The 22,011-nt window shown below is 56.7% G+C and overlaps 4 protein-coding genes across 7 annotated transcripts; 3 read left to right on the top strand and 1 right to left on the bottom strand.

Moving 5' to 3' along the window:
- Nucleotides 1-1,852: 1,852 nt before the first annotated feature.
- On the top strand, nucleotides 1,853-7,474 carry CORO1A (coronin 1A). Of its 3 annotated transcripts, none has more exons than XM_036310026.1 (11): nucleotides 1,853-2,007; nucleotides 3,587-3,785; nucleotides 5,117-5,239; nucleotides 5,330-5,459; nucleotides 5,545-5,729; nucleotides 5,856-5,975; nucleotides 6,177-6,281; nucleotides 6,393-6,538; nucleotides 6,655-6,712; nucleotides 6,819-7,034; nucleotides 7,258-7,474. In XM_036310026.1, the coding sequence occupies exons 2-11, from the start codon at nucleotides 3,588-3,590 to the stop codon at nucleotides 7,360-7,362; spliced, it is 1,386 nt and encodes a 461-aa protein (XP_036165919.1). In that variant the 5' UTR covers nucleotides 1,853-2,007; nucleotide 3,587; the 3' UTR covers nucleotides 7,363-7,474. The 3 variants fall into 3 exon arrangements, with proteins under 3 accessions (XP_036165919.1, XP_036165921.1, XP_036165920.1); XM_036310028.1 differs by lacking the exon at nucleotides 1,853-2,007 and adding an exon at nucleotides 2,360-2,812; XM_036310027.1 differs by lacking the exon at nucleotides 1,853-2,007 and adding an exon at nucleotides 2,360-2,848.
- A 2,686-nt stretch (nucleotides 7,475-10,160) lies between these two features.
- BOLA2B (bolA family member 2B) lies at nucleotides 10,161-11,006 on the bottom strand. Its single transcript, XM_036307745.1, has 3 exons — nucleotides 10,800-11,006; nucleotides 10,614-10,711; nucleotides 10,161-10,309 (listed from the first exon to the last, which is right to left on the bottom strand). Exons 1-3 carry the CDS (start codon nucleotides 10,860-10,862, stop codon nucleotides 10,204-10,206), a joined length of 267 nt encoding a protein of 88 aa, XP_036163638.1. The 5' UTR covers nucleotides 10,863-11,006; the 3' UTR covers nucleotides 10,161-10,203.
- Nucleotides 11,007-11,114: 108 nt separating this feature from the next.
- Nucleotides 11,115-14,752, top strand: SLX1A (SLX1 homolog A, structure-specific endonuclease subunit). Of its 2 annotated transcripts, none has more exons than XR_004967331.1 (6): nucleotides 11,115-11,458; nucleotides 11,952-12,003; nucleotides 12,091-12,429; nucleotides 13,994-14,121; nucleotides 14,212-14,359; nucleotides 14,432-14,752. XR_004967331.1 is itself a non-coding variant. In XM_036307743.1 (6 exons), exons 1-6 carry the CDS (start codon nucleotides 11,271-11,273, stop codon nucleotides 14,459-14,461), a joined length of 825 nt encoding a protein of 274 aa, XP_036163636.1. In that variant the 5' UTR covers nucleotides 11,118-11,270; the 3' UTR covers nucleotides 14,462-14,752. The 2 variants fall into 2 exon arrangements, 1 of the variants encoding a protein (XP_036163636.1); XM_036307743.1 differs by having other exon boundaries at nucleotides 11,118-11,458; nucleotides 14,272-14,359.
- Nucleotides 14,753-15,648: 896 nt separating this feature from the next.
- On the top strand, nucleotides 15,649-21,894 carry SULT1A3 (sulfotransferase family 1A member 3). Its single transcript, XM_036307737.1, has 8 exons — nucleotides 15,649-15,775; nucleotides 19,314-19,497; nucleotides 19,600-19,725; nucleotides 19,814-19,911; nucleotides 20,623-20,749; nucleotides 20,846-20,940; nucleotides 21,383-21,563; nucleotides 21,698-21,894. The coding sequence occupies exons 2-8, from the start codon at nucleotides 19,350-19,352 to the stop codon at nucleotides 21,808-21,810; spliced, it is 888 nt and encodes a 295-aa protein (XP_036163630.1). The 5' UTR covers nucleotides 15,649-15,775; nucleotides 19,314-19,349; the 3' UTR covers nucleotides 21,811-21,894.
- Nucleotides 21,895-22,011: the final 117 nt, after the last annotated feature.

Raw genomic sequence — 22,011 nt, 5'->3', positions numbered from 1 at the left:
AGAGCATCAGCCTGCGGAGTGAAGGGTCCCGGGTTCGATTCCGGTCAAGGGCATGTAGTTGCGGGCACATCCCCAGTGGGGGGTGTGCAGGAGGCAGCTGATCGATGTTTCTCTCTCATAGATGTTTCTAACGCTATCCCTCCCCCTTCCTCTCTGTAAAAAATCAATAAAATATATATATTTTAAAAAATCTGAGCACTATCTCAATTCGTTGAGGTTCTGCTTCCCGGCATGTGTCGACAGTTTGACTCAAATAAACTCACAAAAATTCTTTAAAAAAAAAAAAATCTCCTTTTACAGTTGATTTGTTTAAATAAGAATCCAAAGAAGGTTTACACCTCACAGTGGTTGATATATTTGTTAAACTCTTTTAATATCTCCCCCTTTTTCTCTTAATGCCATTTATTTGTTGACGCTAGGTCATTTGTCCTATAACATTTCCCACATTCTAGATTTAGCTAATTGCTTCCTTGTGGTATTATTTAACGTGTCCTTCTATCTTCCTTATTCACTATAAACCAGTAGTTAGATCTAGAGGCTTGGTTACATTCAAGATGATGCTTATGATAGTGATTTTGGTAATAACACTAAAAGGTACTATTACATACTTATTGCATCATTTTATCAGAGGCACATAATGTCAGGTTGTCCTACTTTTGGTGATGTTAAGATTGACCACTGGATTCTTTTTTTAGGCAATCATGGAAATTTGCACATGACTTGGGTATTAGATGATGTGAAGAAATCATCACTAATTTTTTAAGGTATATTTGTCTATGACATAATGGTATTGTGCTTAGGTAAAATAAAAATTCCTATCGGACATGCAGTAACATGGATGAATCTCAAAACATTATACTAGTGAAAAAAAGCCCGTCAGTGGCGGCGGCAGGATTTGAATCCATCCCCTGACATTCATGTTCTGGGACCTCTGCTCAGGCTGCCCCTCGGCCTGCAAGACCTTCTGTCGTCAGGCCTGTTGGCTCTTTCTCGTCCTTGCAGCTCCTGGTCCAATACCCTGTACACAGCAATAGTGATAAGAGGAACATTTAGTAAGCACTTGCCCACTCCACATGGGACGCATAAGGCTTCCTGTCCCCGTGATCTCATGAGGTGAGTATTACTCTGTTATAGAGGGAGAAATTGAGGCTCAGAGAGGTTAGGCAACCTGCCCAAGGTCACTCAGCAGGTGTGACAGTGGAGTCAAACTCATGAAGCCTCTGATGCGGGAGCAGGCCTTCCTTGCCCTCGGGACGTGGCCTCTGAGGCCAAGAATGGGACAAGGCCTCCTCCCTCTGAGTCTGAAGTCCAGGCTTCTGCCCGCCTGGCTCCCTTGGGGCTAGTTGCTCCTCTCCTTCCAGTAGCCTGAGCGCCCCCTGGGGCAGGAGCGGCTCTTCACCGGTTAGCCCTGCACAAGGAGGGGCTCCTGTGCCAAATTATTTCATCCCCCCCCCCACCCCCCGGGCAGGCAGAGCAGAGTGCTCGTCCACGGAGACATGAGAGCCGAGGCTCAGGGGCTCCTGCAGGGCCACCCATTTGTAAGCGCAGGAGCCTGGACAAGCCGGGCCTCCGGCGCAGGTGGGCGCAGGGCCCCCTCCTCGGCCGGGCTCCGCTGGTCCCCGCGGCGGGGAGAGGCAGCCGGGGTGGCGGGCTGGGCGTGGGGCCCGCACAAAGGGAGGGCCGGCGAGGCGGCCGGGAGAAGGCTGAAGGCGGGGAAGGAGCGGGGTGTCTGTGCATTTTGACATTAAAAAGTGCGGATGAGCTTGTCAGGCTGGGAGCTGGCAGCGACGGGCGCGGGCGGGCGCGGCGGGCGGGGCGGCGCTCGCGGAGGGAAGGGCCGGGTCCTGCCGGAGCTCCGCCCAAAGGGGCGCTGCCACCCTAAGGAGGCGGGCGGCCCGGCTTCTCATTCATTGTCTTGACAAGAGCATCCTCAGCGGGCCGTCTCCGGCTCCCCCAGCGCTTCCTCCTCCCTCTCGCCCGCCTCCACCGGGGAGGTCTCCGCAGCAGGTAAGCCTGCGGGCCTGTCCCGGGAGGGACTGGGCATCGCGGTCCCGGCCACCTGTGGGGCGGCGGGCGCCTGGCACCGCCGCTGCGGGGGCGGACGGACTGGGCGCTGGCGCCGAGATGGGGACCGAGCCCTGCGGGAGGGACGCGCCTGCGGGCGTGGGTGCGCGTGGGAGGGTCCATCTGTGGCCCCGGAGCTCCGCGGGGAGGCGAGGGCGAGGGGCCACGGCGGCCGAGATGGACGTGGGGGGTCAGGACACGTGGGGGGCCCCGGCTCTCCCCAGAAAGGGAGCCTTTGGGTGGGGTGGGGGCAGGGTGGGGTGAGCGAGCAGCTGCTCTGAGCTGGGAGACAGGAAGGGGTTGCGAGCAAAACAAGAAAAGACCAAGTTCCCCTTTCCGCGGGTTCTGGGCCTGGTACCTGCGGTGGGGGAGGAGGCAGGGTGGGGCGATGGCTTCCTGTCCTCCAACCTCCGGTTTGGGGGTTCCTGCTCCCCAAACCCAGGCTTCTCACCTGGACTGACCCCCCTGCCCCAGCCTGCTTCTCACACCCTCAGGCACGCTGCGCACTACAGCCTCCGGGGAGGCACGGGGTGGGCGAGGGCGCTGGAGCCGCAGAGAAGGACCAGGCCCAGAGTGGGGCACCTGGAGAAGCTGGGGAGCAGCTAGAGGCCCTCCCACCAGGCAGCACGGCCCCCATCCTCCCCAGGAACCCCATTCTGGTACCTGGGGAGCCAGAGGCGGTCCCCTCCGCTTCACTTGCTCTCTGCCCAGACAACGGGGGAAACCATCCCAGCTGGACCTCAGAGAAGTCGGCCGCCTCTCCCTTCTTGTGTGGAGTTCCAGTGTGCGTGTGTGCGTGTGTGCGCGTGTGCGTGTGTGTGTGTGTGTGTGTTTGGAGGGGTGCGGGGGAGATGGCACTCGGGGCACCTGCTGAAGTGGAGGCGCGAGGCAGAGGAGTGGGAGGAGGAGAAACCCAGACACAGGCCATCTGCCCATTTGTGGTGCCCAGAGACCTGCTGGGGAAGCCATCCTGACACCGGAGAGCAGAGAGCTGGCTCCTGGGCAGGCCCCTGTGCTAGTCCCTCCGTGTGTCCACGCTGTGCCAGGAGGCGAGGAGGCTCCCCCTGTGGGTGTGAGGGGCGTGCGGGCTGGATGCTGAGGCTGAGAGAAAAACCCTCTCCATACTGTCTGCCCTGGAGCCCCCCGTGTGAGCCATGGGAGAGCAGCTCTGTCCATCAGCCAGTCCCTGACAAAGCGCAGTAGGTGCTGCCCCCAGCCGGCTCTGCTGCAAGGCCCTGGCTCGGGGCTGCAGAAGCAAGAGCCGAGGGGTGTGGAGAAGGTGGGCCTTGCAGGTTAGCTGGGAGAGGGGTGCAGAAGCTGAAGTGCGAGGGTAGCAGGATGTCAGTTACCCAGAGCCAGGGCGGGGAGTCCCGGATGTTGCTGCTGGGGAAGTTAGCTGTGACCTTAAATGTCAGGCTGAGGGTTCCTGGGGGAGACAGGGACTGTAGGTCACAGTTGGCCTGAAGGGAGAAAAGTTCTCAACCTCTGTCTCCCCCCGCCCCCCCTCTCCTGCCTCCCCCAGAATGAGCCGCCAGGTGGTCCGCTCCAGCAAGTTCCGCCACGTGTTTGGACAACCGGCCAAGGCCGATCAGTGCTATGAGGATGTACGCGTGTCACAGACCACCTGGGACAGTGGCTTCTGCGCTGTCAACCCCAAGTTTGTGGCCCTGATCTGTGAAGCCAGCGGAGGAGGGGCCTTCTTGGTGCTGCCCCTGGGCAAGGTGAGCATCTGGCCATCCAGTGGCCCCCTGAGTGGTCCTGATTAGGTGACGGTCACCAAGCTTCCCTGGGCCACAGTGTTGTCATCAATAAAACTGAGCTGGGCTAAATGAGCTTTAAGCTTTTGCCAGCTCTTAAATGGAAATTGAGCCCTGGCTGGTTTGGCTCAGTGGATAGAACGTCGGCCTGTGGACTGAAGGGTCCCAAGTTGGATTCCAGTCAAGGGCACATGCCCGAGTTGGGGCTCAATCCCAGTAGGGGGTGTGCAGAAAGCAGCCAATCAATGGTTCTCTCTCATCATTGATGTTTTTCCCTCTCCCTTCCTCTCTGAAATCAATAAAAATATATTTTAAAAAAGGAATGGAAATTGAGTCTCAGAGGGGAGACAGCATGAGAAGGATCAGACAGTGAGTCCTGAGACAGGGTCTCCCAAGTCTCAGCCTGGGGCCTTCTCCCCTCAGGAGCACAGAGAGGGATGGGCTGGGGTCTGGGCAGGCCCAGCAGTGCTCTTAGAGTTGGGGGCACTCCATGTCTGGGCCTGTCAGAGCCCTTGGGGACCCAGCAAGTTCAGGCCCCAGCCCCCGGGCAGGGATGATATAGAGGGCCCTCTCCTGTCCCCCGCCCTGCTGTCTGCTGACCCCGACTCCCAGCACACTGCTGTGCTCTAGCGGGTGACGCAGGAAGGGGAGATGGGCCCTAAGTTGTTACCAAAAAAGGGCCGATGGAAGCAAAGAGAAGAGGAAGTGGTTGTCAGGGTGAGAGCCGGGCCTGCTCTTCACGCAGGAAGCCCTTCTGCACAGCTGTCCCCGGAAGTGGCCATTTCCAAACCTCTGCTCCTGTCTGGGGGCCGTTATGACAGACTTCCCGGTCCCTCTCCTAGAAGGGCCCATGCCCACAGCCCCACCATTCTCACACACTTGCCTGGGGAACGCTCAGCCCAATGCAATGGACGCCCCCTTCCCCACCCCTGTCCCCGGCCTTGGCCTGTGTGCCTGGAAGCCTCACTCAGGGATGTGGGGTAGGGGCGGGGGCCCTCAGGGCACAAATGAGAAACTGAGATAGAGGTGGAGGAATCTGCCAGGATCTGACAGCAGGCAGGACCAGCCCCACACCCCAAACTGTGCTTCCTGTGGCCCTGCAGGCCGGCCCTTCTGAGTTGCCCTGACAACTCTGGCCTCGGGCAAACAGGAGACCAACTCCTGCCGCCCTTGGCCTGCTCCGCCTCCCGGGCTCCTGCGGCCTTGCCCTCTGTGCCTCTCTGAAGGGCTGTGGGGAGGTTGGATTGGGCTTGGAGGGCAAAAGCACCTCCCTGAGGCCCTGCTGTGCCCTCTAGACTGGACGCGTGGACAAGAATGTGCCCACGGTCTGTGGCCACACAGCCCCCGTGCTGGACATCGCCTGGTGCCCGCACAATGACAACGTCATTGCCAGTGGCTCAGAAGATTGCACAGTCATGGTGAGTGGTGGTGGGGTTACCGGTGAGGAGGGGGCCCCAGGTCAGGATCTGACATGTGGAGTGCCCAACTCACGCGCCCCTTCTCTGCAGGTATGGGAGATCCCCGATGGGGGCCTGGTGCTGCCCATGCGGGAGCCTGTCGTCACCCTGGAGGGCCACACCAAGCGCGTGGGCATCATTGCCTGGCACCCCACAGCCCAGAATGTGTTGCTCAGTGCAGGTGCCTGGGGGGAGGGGCGGGGGGGGGTCTGGCCTCTGACAGCGAGGGGGCGGCTCATGGCTCTGACACGGGGGGCATTGCCCAGGTTGTGACAACGTGATCCTGGTGTGGGACGTGGGCACCGGGGCGGCAGTGCTGACCCTGGGCGCGGATGTGCACCCGGACACCATCTACAGCGTGGACTGGAGCCGGGACGGCGCCCTCATCTGCACCTCGTGCCGCGACAAGCGCGTGCGCCTCATCGAGCCCCGCAAAGGCACTGTCGTAGCTGTGAGTTGCAATGAACTGTGTGACCCTTGACCCAGGGACCTTCACCCCTCCTACCCACCACAACCGGGGTGCTAGATGCGGTCCTCTCTTGCCCCTGCCTGGCCGACCACATCCCTTCCCTCCCAGGAGAAGGACCGTCCTCACGAGGGGACCCGGCCGGTGCGAGCCGTGTTCGTGTCTGACGGGAAGATCCTGACCACGGGCTTCAGCCGCATGAGCGAGCGGCAGGTGGCGCTGTGGGACACGGTGAGCGCAGACAATCTGGAGGCTTAGTCCCGGCCTTGCCAAGCCCACGCCCTATGACCACGGCCCGTTTCCCCGCCTGCGATGGGGGTTTCCACTGGTTGGTCTGTAAGGGTCACCCCCACCCGGTGACTGCCCAGTGAAGGGCTCCGCCCGGGGCCTGACGTGGCCCAGCTCATTGTTCTCTCCCACCCGTCTCTACAGAAGCAGCTGGAGGAGCCGCTGTCCCTGCAGGAGCTGGACACGAGCAGCGGCGTCCTGCTGCCCTTCTTTGACCCCGACACCAACATCGTCTACCTCTGTGGCAAGGTGGCCCAGTGGGGCGGGGGCCAGGGGAGGGAGGTGGGCAGAGGGGCCGGGAAGGAGCACGGCTGCAGGCCCCTGTCGGTGCTGATCTCCCCTCGCACCCTCCGCCCGCAGGGTGACAGCTCCATCCGGTACTTCGAGATCACTTCCGAGGCCCCGTTCCTGCACTATCTCTCCATGTTCAGCTCCAAGGAGTCCCAGCGTGGCATGGGCTACATGCCCAAACGCGGCCTGGAGGTGAACAAGTGTGAGATCGCCAGGTGACTGTTCCCTGACCCTGACCTGAGCATGCTCCTTGGGCAGCGCTGATCTCAGGCTGACCTTCAGTCTCAGCCCAGCTGTGCTGCGGGCGCTGCTCACCTTCCTGTTTCCACAGGTTCTACAAGCTGCATGAGCGCAAGTGTGAGCCCATCGCCATGACAGTGCCTAGAAAGGTGATGCCATACCCTCCCTGGGCTCTGGGCTGGGCACACCTTGCAGAGCTGCAGGGTGGTGGTGTGGCCTAAGCACGCTCTTAACCAGCCTTGGTCTTGCCCACAGTCGGACCTGTTCCAGGAGGACCTGTATCCGCCCACTGCAGGGCCTGACGCTGCCCTCACGGCCGAGGAGTGGCTGGGGGGTCGGGATGCTGGGCCCCTCCTCATTTCCCTCAAGGATGGCTACGTGCCCTCAAAGAGCCGGGAGCTGAGGGTCAACCGGGGCCTGGACACTGGGCGCAGGAAGACAGCACCAGAGGCCAGTGGCACTCCAAGCTCGGTGAGAGGCGGATGGGAGGCTGGAGTCAGGATGGGAAGACAGGGTAGGGAGGGGCTGCCAGTGGGTAATCCTGAGGCCTCAGAATGCAGCTTTCAGGCTTGTAGGCCTGCAGCTCTCTGGGCAGCAACTGGCTGAGAGACAGAGGGCCCAAGCTCTGGGGCTCTCGGCCAGGGTAAGGGGAGTCCAGGGTGGAGCGGGCCTAACACAGCGCTGGATCCTCCAGGACGTCGTGTCCCGGCTGGAGGAGGAGGTGAGGAAGCTCCAGGCCACGGTGCAGGAGCTCCAGAAGCGCTTGGATAGGCTGGAGGAGACAGTCCTGGCCAAGTAGAGACTCCGGGGCCTTCAGCTGGGGCCCACCGCATCGCCTCCCCCGCCCCCCCTTTCCTCCCACTCCTTAGGCCACAGTGGCAGATAAAATAAAATGGCTTTATTTTCTGGTACCTCTCAGACTCTGATGACTGTGTGCCTGAGTGCTGAGTCTGAACTCCCCCCTCAGAAGCCTTGATGGGACTGGCCCATGGCAGGGGCCGAGGGATGCTTCCAAATGCTCTGGAGTAAACCACAGGTCTGGTGGGGGGAGCAGCCCATTCTGGTGTGGTTTGGGGGTGTTTTGCAGCTGGCAGGTGTGAGCTACTCAAGGCCCTAGCCCGGGGCTTCAGTAACTCCCACGTTTACCCCAAAGCTGCCTTTTCTAGTTAACCACATCAGGTTACATGTAACGCACTAACATCACTGTTGCTTGTGGGGAAACGAAACAACGAGCTCCTACAGGACCTCTTTCAAACTGTAGGCCCGAGGGGTCCTTTTGTAAGGAGAAAGCTTAGAACTAAAGCCCAGGCCCAACCCTAGTTTACAGGCGAGGAAACTGAGGCACCGAGCAGTTGAAGGGCAGGTCCTGAGTCATGACTTGTCTCCCTGCCTAGTTTGGAGCCTTCCTGCGCAGGGCTGCTGCCTCTCGAGCCCTTACTGTGGGTCTCGCCTGGGCCTGGCCTGTGAGGCAGGGACCTGAATAACCTGTCAGGCTCCATCAAGTGGGGGCTTGGGAGTGGGTTTGACACCCACCTTAGCAGGTGACCCCTGAGTTGGGACACAGGCTATGAGGAGTAGGTATCCTGGCCACAGCAGTTTGGTTCATACCACACAGGGGCAGTGAGGACTCGGTGCCCATCTGCTGCCCCTTCTCCCTCTTCAGCATGCCAGAGAAAACCACCTGGGCAGAGCAGTGAGGCAGCCGTAAGATTGTCCCTGTCTGCCCATTTTGGTCTCACCCTCTAAGCAAGCCGTTACTTCTTTCCAATAAATTGGGGAGGGATCCCACAATCCTGTGAACACAGTGGTGGACCCAATCAGGGGTGTGACAGAATCCAGAAATCTGAACTCTGGGCCTATGGAAGGTGAGGTGCCTTCTCTGAGCCTCTCCTGTACAATGGGGACAGGCCCTTCTGAATGGCTTGTCACTGGCTGTCCTCCTGGCCCGGGAGAATTGAAAAACAGCTCAGGAAAGAATCTGGGAACCCAGAAGGGTTCACCTGGCATCACCCCGACTTCCAGGTTTCCAACCCATTCTCAAGAACAAGAGAAGGAGATGGGGGTGGAGGAGGAGGGGAGATAATTTAGGGGCCAAGACACTGGCCTTGAAAACACAGGGGAACAGAGTGGGTGGAATGGCTGAAATCTGTAATCCATATTCCCAAAGAGCCCTGGCCCCACTAGGTCTCAGGGACTTCACGTGCAAGGCCTTACCAATCCTGGTACTTGTGTTCAAGCTGATACTAGAGGCATCACCTGTCCCTATTTAGTGGCTCTGGTTGGCCTTATTTTCCTGTTCTACCCCTATTCATATCCTCTGCCCACACCTCCATTCTTGAAAACGACATGGTGCCTGGCCAGTGTGGCTCAGTGGTTGAGTGTTGACCTACGAACCAGGAGGTCACGGTTTTATTCCCAGTCAGGGCACATGTCCAGGTTGTGGGCTCGATCCCCAGTGGGGGGAGGGGACGTGTAGGAGGCAATGGATCAATGATTCTTTCTCATCATTGATGTTTCTCTCTCCCTTCCTCTCTAAAATCAATAAAACTATTAAAGAAAAAAGAAAACCACATGGTCTTCTCAAGGGGGTCTGGCCACACCAAGCCCAGGGCTAAAAGGTCATTGGACCTTCTCCAGTGAGTCAGAAAACATCAGCATCCCAGTTGCTGAAGAGCCCTTGCTGGGGTACCATGTCCCTGTGGGAACCTGCAGGGGAAGTGTGGAATCCTCTATTATGCTTCTGACATTGGGGTGATGTTGGTGAGAGGGAAAGGTTTGTTAAATTGGCCAGCACCCTGAAACTCCGAGCACTTTCTCATCTGTGCATTTTTGTTAATCTTCACCCAAGGATTTTTTGGTCATTGATTAGAGAGTGGAAGGGCTCAGGGGAGGGAAGAAAGGGACATAGATGTAAGAGAAACACATCGATTAGTTGCCTCCTGAACCCAGACCGGGGTGGGGATCAAACCTGCAACCCAGCCGAAACCGGTTTGGCTCAGTGGATAGAGCGTCGGCCTGCGGACTGAAAGGTCCCAGGTTCGATTCCGGTCAAGGGCATGTACCTGGGTTGCGGGCACATCCCCGGTGGGGGATGTGCAGGAGGCGGCTGGTCGATGTTTCTCTCTCATCGATGTTTCTGACTCTCTATCTCTCTCTCTTCCTCTCTGTAAAAAATCAATAAAATATATTAAAAAAAAAAAACCTGCAACCCAAATACATGCCCTTGATCGGGAATTGAACCCAGGACCCACTGGTTTGCAGGCCCATGCTCTAACCACCGAAACACACCAGCCAGGGCTCATCTCTGCATCTTGAAGGCTGGCAGAGGGCAGGAACACCCAGCAATTGTCCACAAATAGGTGGTTGGTTAGTAGGACTCTTCGAAGCATTACAGAAAAGGCCTGTGAGGCCTGTCCTGAAAGGGATTTCAAGGATTGAACTTTCACTTTAAAAGTGGGGACACAGAGGCCTTTGGGCGGAGAGGGACTTGCCCAAGTTAAAACAATGAGGAGACAACGAAGAATGTCAGGGCAGGGAGAAGCCAGGCTCTAGACAGCCTCAGTGCCCCTCCCACACACAACACACCAACACAGAAGCTGGCCCCGATTCATAATTTAATGGCTGTGCAGGTGCTGGTCTCTTATTTCTGCCGCTCACGCTCACGGGCCCACTGCTCTGGGGTCAGGGTTTTCTGCTCAAAGGCATGGATATGCGGGAGCTCTTCTGCTAGACACGCGTTCACCAGCCTGCGGGAGAGACGTTGTTAGGAAACCGCGAGCCTAAGTCGGTCCTCGAAGCTAGGTTGACCCAGAAGGCTGGAGGTGTCCCCAAGTTGTGGCGCCCAGGACCTGGGACAGGAGAGGTAGAGGGCCTAAGCCTCAATACCCCGAGCGGGGGCCGAGAAGGCGAAGTCCTTGGGGCTGTAGCCCACAGGGCTGGGCCGCATTGCCGGGCCAGGGAGTTGGGTTGCGGGGTCCCGGGGGGCCGTGGGGCCGGGGCCGTGGGGCCGGGACAGCGCTGAGAGAGGGGTTCCCGGGCCTCGGGCCTCACCGGTGTCTCTGGAGCAGCGGCTTCCCCTCGAACTTGGCCGACACCACCAGGACTCGGAAGCTGGACGCGCAACGGTTGGGAGTCGTGTCCTCCACCTCCTAAGGGGCAGAATCATGAGGATGGTGCCAAGCCGCCCACCCAGAAGCCTTTTGCCCTCGCCGGGCAGGTCCGGGCCGCGCCGCTCACCACGTGCTCTGCCTGCAGGTCCCGCCGCAGCTTCTCCCGCAGGTGCTCCGCGCTGAGTTCCATGGCGGCCGGCGTGGGCGGCCCGGCGCGGGCAGAACCCCCGATCCCACGCGGGTCGCGCTGCTTCCACCCTCACTGCTGCCACTTCTGCTGAGGCCTCTACTTCCGCCCTTACTGAGGCGTCCGTGCGCCCAGCACTTCCGCCCTCACGGAAACCCAGTTTCCAACCGCCCGCGTTCCGCGCCTGCCGCCCGCCCGGCAGCCAATCAGAGCCTGCGCAGGCCGGGCTCCGCCCCCGCCGACGCTCATTGGTGCCGCCGCCCGAGGTTCCGCGGCTCCAGCCGGGAGAGGGTGCCCGAACCCGCGCTGCTGCAGCCGCCACCAGGGGTTTTCCCCAGACTAGTGTATGGCGGCCCTGGCAACCCAACCCTCCCCGACTCAGAGGCCACAGCAACCAACCCCCACGTCCTGATGGGTCCCGAGGGGGGCGCGGCGAGGCCCGGGTGCTTCTTCGGCGTCTACCTGCTCTATTGCCTGAACCCTCGGCACCGGGGCCGCGTCTACGTGGGGTTCACCGTTAACCCGGCTCGTCGGGTGCAGCAGCACAACGGAGGCCGCAGAAAAGGCGGGGCCTGGCGGACCAGCGGGCGCGGGCCCTGGTAAGAGGGGTGGTCACGCAAGAGGAGGGCTTCAGGGAGGCGGCGGGCCCGGGGCAGAGTCAGTGACAGTGGGCGGGGCCGGTGTGGCGCGGAGAGCCGGGCCTTGGGGTGGCTGGTGAGGTGGGTGGGCCTGTGGCCGGGGAGGGGCCTTGGGGAGGAGGAGCCTGTGGGACTAGGATGTTAGGAAGGGGACTGATGGTTTAGGCGTGGTCCCGCGACAGGGATGGGTGAGCCAGGCTGGGCTGGAAGATAGAACCTGGGAAGGCAGTTAAGCCCCTGTGACCGGGGGCGGAGCCGGGGAGGCAGGTGCGAGGGGCGGGCCTCTAAGGAGGGCAGCGCCTCGTGGACGAGGCTTGACGCCCGCGGTGAGGACTCCACTCTCTGGCAGGACTGAAGGCGACCCGTGGCGAGGGGATTGGGCTTGACACGGGTGGAGCAGGGTGGGGTGGGGGCGGGGGCTTCTCACGGGCCACGGCCTCGTTCTCTTCCCCAGGGAGATGGTGCTCATAGTGCACGGCTTCCCTTCCGCCGTGGCCGCCCTTCGGGTAAGGAAGGAGACGGGGCGGCAGGAAGATGGGCTGGGGCGCGGGGCCCTCCCGGGGCGGCCCTGAAGCCCTCCCTCCCGCCCGCAGTTCGAGTGGGCCTGGCAGCACCCGCAGGCCTCGCGCCGCCTGGCGCACGTGGCACCACGCCTGCGCAGCGAGGCCGCCTTCGCGTTCCACCTGCGGGTGCTGGCGCACATGCTGCGCGCGCCGCCCTGGGCGCGCCTCCCGCTCACCCTGCGCTGGCTGCGCGCCGACTTCCGCCAGGACCTCTGCCTGCCACCCCCGCCTCACGTGCCGGTAGCCTTCGGGCCTCCGCCACCGCGGATGCTGGCCCCCAAGCGTCCGGCCCGTCCCTTTGCTGACACCGAGCCGGAGCCGGACCAGGACGCGGAGGCCCCCTGCACCCTGTGCGGGCGCGCGCTTCAGGTGAGAGGCTCCACCTGGGGCAGGTCTGGCGTTCAGATGACTGAGGACCAGGCTGTCTACTGGAGGATGGCGCAGCCCACCGACAGCCTTTGCCCGCCTTGCTTCCATCTCTAAAATGGGGACCATAGTACTTGCGGCCAATCCTGTCCGGACCTTTGCCTTTCTTTCACTGGAAAGTTCTTCCCTAGACCTTCGGTCTTGATGAAATGCCACCTCTTTTCCGTGAGGTCTTCCTTGGCTCTCTCTCCAATTGCAACTTTCTTGGTACTGCTTTCCTTTTTTAAAAATATGTTTGTATTGATTTTAGAGAAAAAGGGAGAGGGAGAAACATTCATAGGCTGCTTCCTGCACGCCCCCTAGTGGGAATCAACCTGGTAACCCAGGCATGTGCCATGACCAGAATCCAAACAGCAGCCTCTGGGTGCAGGGACAATGCTCAGCCAACGGAGTCACACCGTCAGGGCTCCTTTTTTTTTTTTTTTTTTTTTTTTAAAGGCTTAACACTTATTGCCTAACATCATGTACAGTTGACTTGAACAATATGAGGATTAGGGGTGCTGAAACCATGCAGTCAAAAAGCCACATATAACTTTTTACTTCCCCCAACAGCCCCCCTTCGGTATCCATTGGGGATTGTTTCCAGGACCTTCCCACCTCCTTGGATTTTCAAGTCTCTTATATAAAATGGTATAGAACAGTGCAAACAGCCAGCCCTCTGCATCTGTGGATTCCCAGCCCTGGACCAAAAATACTGTTTTGTAATCTGTGGTTGGTTGAATCTGCAGATGCAAAACCCAGGGATATGGAGGGCCCACTGTGTATTGGGGGAAAAAATCTGTGTGTAAATGGACCACCCCGTTCAAACCTGTGTTCTTCAGGGGTCAACTATTATTTTATTTTATTATCAGTCTCACCCCCCTCCCCCCCATACTATACTCCACAAGGGTGGTTCTTATTTAGTACTGTAGAACGGTGTGATACAGAGCAGGTGGTAAATAAATATTTAGTATATTAACTGAGATACAGGTCTGACTTTCACTCACATTAAATGTAAGTGAACTGCATACCTTAATGCCGCTAACCTAGGGGAATACATTCTGAGAGATGTGTCTTTAGACAATTTTACGGTGTGAACATCACAGAGTGCACTTACACACACCTAGATGGTGTAGCCTACTACACATCTAGGCTATTTGCTAGACGTACGTCACCTATGTGGGTCCTTGACCAAATCGTTGACTCGGCACGTGACTGTACTTGCCACTCAGAGATTAGCCACGGAGATCACTTAGCCTGTAAGGAACTCTAGGTCTAGCTGCAGTGGCCGTGCTGTTGTAGAATCACTGCTAATACTCAGAGAGAATTGGCCAGCTTAGTCCCCGTGAGCAAGCTTTATAACTCCTCCATACCTGTGTCCTCATCTATATTATACCGATAGGAGTAGTATGTGCCTCATAGGTGATGTAAAGCCCCTGGAACAGTGTCTGGTCCATAGAAATTCTCTGAGTTTTAGTTACATCACTACTCCCCATTTTCTCCCTTCCCTGCCTGCTCCCTCGGACAGGATGAAGAAGGCCCCCTGTGTTGCCCCCACCCTGGCTGCTCCCTAAGGGCCCACATGACCTGCCTGGCAGATGAGTTCCTGCAGGAGGAGCCCGGGCAGCTTCTGCCCCTAGAGGGCCGATGCCCTGGGTGAGTCCAGCATCCCTCCCCCAGCCCGGTTTACCTCTGTGAAGACACTGCCTAGGCCCAGGGCATCTGAGTCCTCATCTTGGCACCCAGGGCCTAGGCTGAAGGAGTCTTGTGATCTGACTGTCTCCTACCAACTGCACCCCTCGGTAGCTGCAAGAACTCACTGCTGTGGGGAGACCTGATCCGGCTGTGCCGGATGGGCTCCGAGGAGGAAGAGGAGAACTTGGAATTAGAAGAGGTGAGAGGTGTTTTGGACCCTGCCCCAGCCTATCCCCTGGGCTGCCTCTGACCACACTTCTTGTCTCCACAGGAACACTGGACAGACATGCTGGAGATCTGACCCTCAGCACCCCCAGCCCTCCACCCATTCCTTACCCGTGCCACTGCCTTCGTGTCTGGGCAGTTTTTACTTGAGTACAATAAAAAGTCTGAGTTAAGGGCATCTTCCGGTATTTGCTGGGGTGTGTGTGGAGTTAGGGGGCAAAGGCCCTGCCAGTCACTGGGGCCCGAGGAGATGAGAGGCTGCGGGAGGGGCCACTGACCCCAGATGGACCAGCCTCTCCTCTGCTGGAGGCCCTTCTGCCTCAGCTTTCTCCTGGCCTGCCTCTGAGATCACAGTTCCTTTTGATTTTTTAAAAAATACATTTTTATTGATTTCAGAGAAGGAAGGGAGAAAGAGAAATAGCAATGATGAGAGAGAATCATTGATGGGCTGCCTCCTGCAGGGCCCCTAGTGGGGATTGAGCCCACAACCCAGGCATGTGTCCTGACTGGGAATTGAACCCTGACCTAGTTCTTGGGTCGACGCTCAACCTCTGAGCCACACCTGCTGGGCTGAGGTCACATTCTTGATGGCCTGGAGACTCACATCCTGACTCAGAGCTCACCGGCCTCCATTGCCCAGATGGACTTTGGACTTTAATCCAAACAGTAAGGACAAAGGACAAGCCCACTTCTAACCCAAGGGAAGACAAGCACCTTCTGGGGGCTGTTCTCCCATCACCCAAGTGAGGTCCACGGGAACCGTGGAATGGGGTCACTCTGAGGGTTATGAGCCTCCAGTGTTCTTGCTCTTTCCCATCCTATGCTGCCTCAAGGAGAGCCTGCTGAGCAGTGCCCTGCCCCAAGCCCCGTCACCCACCCACCCACCCACATCACTCCAGCCTGGGCTGCCTGTTGCCTGTGGGCTGCCCCTGACCTGAACCTTTGGTCCTTAGACTGGCCTGGGGCCACCTTTCCCCTCCACTCCTCTGTCCTCTGGAGATCACGTTTATTAGAAAAAGCTGTTGGCTCCTGCAGAGCTGGAGTTTGGAGTACAAGCCAGAAGCTGGGATTACAGCTCAAAAAACCAAAATATTAGGCCCTTTGGTGTTGCTTCTGTCTTTTATTTTCTACACACTGAACACACATCTTGGGTTTTCAGGCTAGTCTAATCTTGGCTTCAGCGGGGGTGCTAATGAGGGTAGCGAGAGGGGCCCTCCCACCCCAAACCCCATCCCAAACCCCACCCATTCCTGTAAGACAGCCAAGGCCCAGTGGTGGCTCCAAATCCCTCCCAGTTTGGACTTATAAAACCTGCAGCTCTCTGCAGTTCTGCACTCACCTATGTGACGGCACAACAGAGAGCCACAAGGCCAAGGTCTGGAGAGGTCTGGTGAGTGCTAGCATATGGTGGGCTGGGCCAGACCTCCCTCACCCTGCACTGTTCGCTCTCACTGCTTGATCTCTCCATTCCCGCCTGTACTGACCCTGCCCTTTCCCCTGAATCCCAGCTCAATCTGACCCTGCCCTTTCCCCATGGAAATCCCAGCTCAGTCTGATACCAACTCCAGTCTGGCCTGAAACCCGTCCCTCTTCCCTCTTCCCTCTTTTGCTGAGGCACGTTTTGCTCATCACACCAGAATGGCTCCCAAAACAAGCTGTTGCTCAATTGGCTGTGTTTGCCAGGACAGCACAGCCAAGGGTTCGGTGAGCCTGAGGGGGGGCGGCGAAGGATTAAAGACAGACAAAGAGAATAAGCTGGGTCTAGGTGGATCTTCTGTGCCTGGCTGAGGCCACATAGAGAGATCCAGGTAGCCAGAGGTAAACAAGGTAGTGGTCTCCATAGTTATAATGTTCTTGTGAGTTTCACTTGTTTGGACAGCACTTGCTACACTTCCTGCAGCCCACTAGCCACCCAGATAGGATCTAGGGAGCATTATAAAGTCAAGCTTAATTATGCTAAGAGGGCCGTGCCCTCTAAGCTGGGACTTGTTTGTGGCTTTGCTAACAGGTCAGTCTGAGGCTTAACCCTATAGCCGCTTCCTACATCTCACCCTTATTTATTTTTAAGCTACTATAATGAAAAAGTTAAACATCAAGAACAAAACTCTGGCTATTAAAACAATAACAAAACAATGCCAATGCAAAACCCAAACCACAGACATGTTAACATTTTAAAACTTAAACATCAAGAACAAAGCTCTGGCTATTAACAAAATAATGCCAATGCAGCACAGCAATAATAGAGAAATCAAACTACAGTAACATTTTTCTACTAAATGAAAGTTTCTTTTGTTGATTTACTCAGAGTCCTTGGAGTTGGCTGTGCAAGACTGGGAGCTAACAAATGCCAACAAAGCCAGGAACATGGTTAAGGGAGTAGCTTCCACTTCTTGCTTTTCTACCATCTGCTGGGCCTCAGTCCTTAACTTCTTCAGCTGACCCCATGTTGGCACCTCGATCCCTTGCATAGTCTTCGTCATCTTCCTTTTCTGTATTGCTGTCATCGGGGCAACTCTCAGTCTTTTGAATGATGGGACAAGGAGCTTCTCTGGGTCCATTGTGGTGACACATGTAATGCTCTGGTACCCAAATTGGCTGCACTGCTCCTTCTGGAAGATACAAAACACAACCTCTTCCCCAGAGCATTACTAGATCTGGTAAAACTCTTGTCTGGTTTGTGCATCCTTCCACCAGGCTAACCCAGCAGCGGCTATTGTACAGGAGGCCCGATGCCTTTCAGCCGCTGTACAACTCTCTGCATTGTAATTCAAAAAATTTAACACATAACATTCTTCTCCCCCTTTTTTTGTTTTTATAGTTGCATTTTAAGAGTAGGATTGGCTCTTTCTGCTATTGCCTGAGTCCTGATCTATCACCCCAGGAAGAACTTGCCAATCCTGTGCTTCCCGGGGTGGCATGATAACAATTTACTGAGCCAGCTGGAAAGGCTGCAGTGGGGTTAAGGATAAGACCCCTACTGTTTGGTGGGGCCAGGGCTGGCCCTGCTTAAAGTTTCCCTGCCTAGGGGGTGATTGAGTTATCAACATCAGTCTTGGAGCGGCATTCATTTGCCCAATGCTTTCTTTTCCTGCATCTTGGACATAGTCCAGGCTGCTTGTTTTCACTCCCTGTAGCCTGTTGACTTCCATTTCTAGCATTACAGTTTTTAGCAAAATGCCCTAGTTTGCCATAGTTAAAGCATCCCCCTTTCCTTTTCTGCTGACCAGCGAGTAACATCTCCTTTAATGAGGCAGCTCCTTGAACGTAGGCTGGTCCAATGTCGGCACAAACACGAATAAAATACTTCCACAATAAGTAGTCTCCAGGTGAGAGACAAGCCTTTGCGACAATATTAAGCTTCTGGTAACCTTCCACTGTCCGTCTCAGTTCCTCTGCCACATTCATCCATTCCCTTTCAGGAGTGGGCTCTAGGTAGTCCTGAATCAGGGACCACAGACTGAAAGTAGAAAGAGGAATTTTCCCGGAACCTTCAACTATATAATCTCTAAGTTGTTTTCCTGCCTTCTCCCATTTCTCTACATTTACGTTTCCTTCCCCAGGAAACCATGGGCAGGTTTTACTTAGAAAATCCAACAAATCGAAAAGCTGTTGATACCTCACAGAACAGCCCCTTGCGTGGAGCATAACCTTAAGCATGGACACGTATAAATCCTTTTCCTGTGACCCTGAATTTCCCATGTTTGACACCTCGTTATTACTAAGCTTCGCTCCTTACTTTTCCTTCTTGTTTTCTGCACGGGCTTCACTGGAGCATCCTTTCACCTGACAACCATAGCTCCCCTGAACTCAGGCCCCGCGTTGGGCGCCACATGTGCTGGGCCAGCGCAGCCAAGGGTTCGGTGAGCCTGAGGCGGGGCGGCTAGGGATTAAAGAAAAGACAGACAAAGAGAATAAGCTGGGTCTAGTGGATCTCCTGTGTCTGGCTGAGGCCACACAGAGATCCAGACGGCAAGCTGAGCCTTTATTCTATAGCCAGAGGTAAACAAGGTAGTGTTCTGCATAGTTACAATGTTCTTGTGAGTTTCACTTGTTTTGGCAGCACTTGCTCCAAGTCCTGCAGCCCATTACCCAGATAGGATCTAGGGAGCATCATCAGGTCAAGCTTAATTATGCTAAGAGGGCTGTGCCCTCTAAGCTGGGACTTGTTTGTGGCTTTGTCAACAGGTAAGTCCAAGGCTTAACCCTATAGCCGTGCCCTACAGCTGTGTTTCTCTATGAGCCAAGATGGAGTGTGGTTGAGCAAGTTGGGTCACAGGCCCAGTTGGCTTTGGGGAGGTTTCTGTATGTGAGGGCTTAGGGAGCTCAAGGAGGGAAGGATGGGGAGGAGCCCACTGGGATCAGATCCAGAGCTGCAGCAGCAAGTACTGAAAGAAAACACTTGGCAGGCCCCAGAGTAGGAGTTTTCTCAAGTGCACACTGGAATCTCCTGGTCAGCTTCCAAAACCCAGGTACCTGGGTCGAATCCAGAGCAATTTAATTAACTTGGGGTGTGACCCAGGCACTGGGATTTTAAAATAAATATTTTTTAAATTGATTTTAGAGCGAGGACAGAGAGGGAGAGATAGAAGCATCAATGATGAGAGAATCATTGGTTGACTGACTCTTGCACGCCGCTTACTGGGGATGGAGCTGGCAACCCAGGGATGTACCTTGACGGGGAATGGAACCTTGTCCTCCTGGTTCATGGGTAGATGCTCAACCAGTGAGCCACTCTATCTGGGCAGGCATTGGGATTTTTAAAAGTTCTGCGGGTAAATCCAAGGTGCCTCCAGAGTTGTGGCCCCACTGTGTTAGACCCGGCCGGAATCCGGCCCAGCACTGACTGGCTCTGAGTGTAGGCAAGTTGCTCAGCCTGTTTCCTTACCTTAAAGCAATTAAACAGAAGACATTGTTGTGATGTTGTTAAGGGAGGTCGGCCCCAGTGCGCACCCTGACTCGGCAGCATGGAGCTGGTCCAGGACATCTCCCGCCCGCCACTGAAGTATGTGAAGGGGGTGCCTCTCATCAAGTACTTTGCAGAGGCAATTGGGCCACTGCAGAGCTTACAACCCAGGCCCGATGACCTGCTCATCAGCACCTACCCCAAATCTGGTAGGTGATGAGGACCACGCACCCCTCTCCTGGGCTGCAGTCCCCACCTCGGGCCAGCAGGGGTGTGCCCTCAGCCCGCTTACCTCCCATTTTTCTCTCCAGGCACCACCTGGGTGAGTGAGATCCTGGACATGATCTACCAGGATGGCGACTTGGAGAAGTGTCAGAGGGCTCCCATCTTAACCCGGGTGCCCTTCCTTGAGTTCAAGGGTCCAGGGTGTCCCACAGGTGTGTGGTGGGGTGCTGGAGGCCAGTGAGGTGGAGGGAGGGAGGGCCCGGGCTCCAGCTCACTGGACCTTTCCTATCCATGGCTTAGGTATGGAGGTTCTGAAAGATACACCAGCCCCACGGCTCCTCAAGACACACTTGCCCCTGGCTCTGCTCCCACAGGCCCTGCTGGACCAGAAGATTAAGGTGAGTGGCAATGGAAGCTAGAGAAAAAGGCAGCTGGGGCCAACCCAGCTTTGGCCCCATCTTCTACGAAGGTCTCATCTTAAACGGGGAGAAGTCCTCAACCTCATGCTCCGGTGGGTCAGATGGCCAGTGACAGCGAGACTTTGCAGGCCTCGGTGCTCACAGGCCTGTGGAGGAGGGGCCGGAGGGAATTCTGCACGCCTTGTTCCAGATCGGTACAGTGGCACTGAGAAGACTGGATGAGTATAAAATACAGTTCCTGGAACCAGCCAGGACTCTGGCATCAGAGCAGGCTTCAAATCCCAGCTCAGTCACACCCAAGGCAGCCTCTAGGCCTGTTTCCCTCTTGGCCAGACCAAGAGAGAACCCCCCTTGCAGGGAGGCTGTGAGGGTGGAATGTGATGCTTAAAGAACCTCTAGAGCAGGGGTGGGCAAACTTTTTGACTCGAGGGCCACAATGGGTTCTTAAACTGGACCGGAGGGCCAGAATAAAAGCATGGATGGAGTGTTTGTGTGAACTAATATAAATTCAAAGTAAACATCATTACATAAAAGGGTACGGTCTTTTTTTTTTTTTTTTTTTTTTTTAGTTTTATTCATTTCAAACGGGCCGGACCTGGCCCGCGGGCCGTAGTTTTCCCATGGCTGCTCTAGTGCCTGCTGTGCTGTGCGGTGACGGTGCGGTGCGGGGTGTGTCTTCTGCCTCTCCAGGTGATCTATGTTGCCCGGAACGCCAAGGATGTGGCCGTCTCCTATTACCACTTTTACCGCATGGCCAAGCTGTACCCTGAGCCCGGCACCTGGGAGAGCTTCCTGGAGAAGTTCATGGCTGGGGAAGGTGGGCCTGACTCTGGAGGAAGGAGGGGGTGAGCTGAGTGGCAGCAAGCTGGAACGAATACCAACCTCTGTCCGTGTCCCCTGCCCTTTTCCCCAGTGTCCTATGGGTCCTGGTACCAGCACGTGCGGGAGTGGTGGGAGCTGAGGCGCACCCACCCTGTTCTCTACCTCTTCTACGAGGACATGCAGGAGGTGAGACCCCGCTACCACTTCCCTGCACAGGGGCGAGTCCCAAGACCTTCTAAGCCCCGCTTCCCTATGGCAGACCCTACGCGGGTCCTAGACCCACCTCTCTACGCTGCCCCTTGGACAGCACACTCCGTACAGCCCTTATCTCCTAGCGCCTGAGTCAGTGCCAAGTGCAGTCACTGATCACCCATTTACTGCTACTGCTTCTCCCTGGGCCCAGTAATGACAGAGGGCTGTCCGAGCCCTCACCCTAAGGAGCCAGACACAGCTTCTTAACAGATCACAGGGCAGAAGGCAATTAATTTTGCCCCAGGAGTGCCAGAGTACAAAGGACCAGAGTCCCGGAGCAGGGTCGGAAGTGGCCATGACGTTAGGGTGGGGCCTCCCTTTTGTTTGTTCAACACACAACCCAAGCCTCCACTGAAGAGCCCCCCTGCTGCTCTAGAACCCCAAAAGGGAGATTCAGAAGATTCTGGAGTTCGTGGGCCGCCCCCTGTCAGAGGAGACGGTGGATCACATTGTGCGGCACACGTCGTTCAAGGAGATGAAGAAGAACCCCATGGCTAACTACAGCACCATACCCGTGGAGCTCATGGACCACAACATTTCCGCCTTCATGAGGAAAGGTGAGTGCCCACCAGGAGGGGCGCTGGGGAGGGAGGGCGGGAGCAGCGGCTAGAGCTGGCCCTGGGCCACTTGGGGCCTCTGCTTTGGCCAGGACCTCTAGCCTCCCTCCTTCCAACCCCGCCTCCCTCCCCAGGCATCACGGGGGACTGGAAAACCATGTTCACTGTGGCCCAGAATGAGCGCTTTGATGCCCACTACGCTGAGAAGATGGCAGGCTGCAACCTCAAGTTCCACACAGAGCTGTGAGTGGTGTTCATGGGACCGCTCCCCAGGGAGTGTGTGCGAGGGGCCCGACAGGGGCCTCAAGAATAAAGTACAGCTTGTGCTGCATGGAGTGTGCCTATTGGAAGAAAAGCAGAGCTGAGCTGAGAGAGAGAATAACTGCCCGCTGGGACCAAATGAGGCCCCAGTTCCCCAACTTGCCCTCTGTGGGAGGGGTGAGAACCC

The sequence above is a fragment of the Myotis myotis genome, unplaced genomic scaffold (genome assembly GCF_014108235.1).
Source record: "Myotis myotis isolate mMyoMyo1 unplaced genomic scaffold, mMyoMyo1.p scaffold_m19_p_5, whole genome shotgun sequence".
NCBI lineage: Eukaryota > Metazoa > Chordata > Mammalia > Chiroptera > Vespertilionidae > Myotis > Myotis myotis.
Note: the sequence above shows the minus strand (reverse complement) of the source record. Positions and strands in the feature narration are given on the sequence as shown.

Excerpts from the sequence above, each read along its gene's own strand:
- CORO1A (XM_036310026.1), top strand. The coding sequence starts at position 3,588 with ATGAGCCGCCAGGTGGTCCGCTCCAGCAAGTTCCGCCACGTGTTTGGA. Across the intron at positions 5,976-6,176 it reads AGGTGGCGCTGTGGGACACG|AAGCAGCTGGAGGAGCCGCT; the intron begins GTGAGCGCAGAC and ends CCGTCTCTACAG. Across the intron at positions 6,282-6,392 it reads TCGTCTACCTCTGTGGCAAG|GGTGACAGCTCCATCCGGTA; the intron begins GTGGCCCAGTGG and ends CTCCGCCCGCAG.
- BOLA2B (XM_036307745.1), bottom strand. The coding sequence starts at position 10,862 with ATGGAACTCAGCGCGGAGCACCTGCGGGAGAAGCTGCGGCGGGACCTG. Across the intron at positions 10,712-10,799 it reads ACCTGCAGGCAGAGCACGTG|GAGGTGGAGGACACGACTCC; the intron begins GTGAGCGGCGCG and ends TCTGCCCCTTAG. Across the intron at positions 10,310-10,613 it reads CCGCTGCTCCAGAGACACCG|GCTGGTGAACGCGTGTCTAG; the intron begins GTGAGGCCCGAG and ends TCTCTCCCGCAG.
- SLX1A (XM_036307743.1), top strand. The coding sequence starts at position 11,271 with ATGGGTCCCGAGGGGGGCGCGGCGAGGCCCGGGTGCTTCTTCGGCGTC. Across the intron at positions 12,430-13,993 it reads TGTGCGGGCGCGCGCTTCAG|GATGAAGAAGGCCCCCTGTG; the intron begins GTGAGAGGCTCC and ends TCCCTCGGACAG. Across the intron at positions 14,360-14,431 it reads AGAACTTGGAATTAGAAGAG|GAACACTGGACAGACATGCT; the intron begins GTGAGAGGTGTT and ends TTGTCTCCACAG.
- SULT1A3 (XM_036307737.1), top strand. The coding sequence starts at position 19,350 with ATGGAGCTGGTCCAGGACATCTCCCGCCCGCCACTGAAGTATGTGAAG. Across the intron at positions 19,912-20,622 it reads TGCTGGACCAGAAGATTAAG|GTGATCTATGTTGCCCGGAA; the intron begins GTGAGTGGCAAT and ends CTGCCTCTCCAG. Across the intron at positions 20,750-20,845 it reads GAAGTTCATGGCTGGGGAAG|TGTCCTATGGGTCCTGGTAC; the intron begins GTGGGCCTGACT and ends CCTTTTCCCCAG.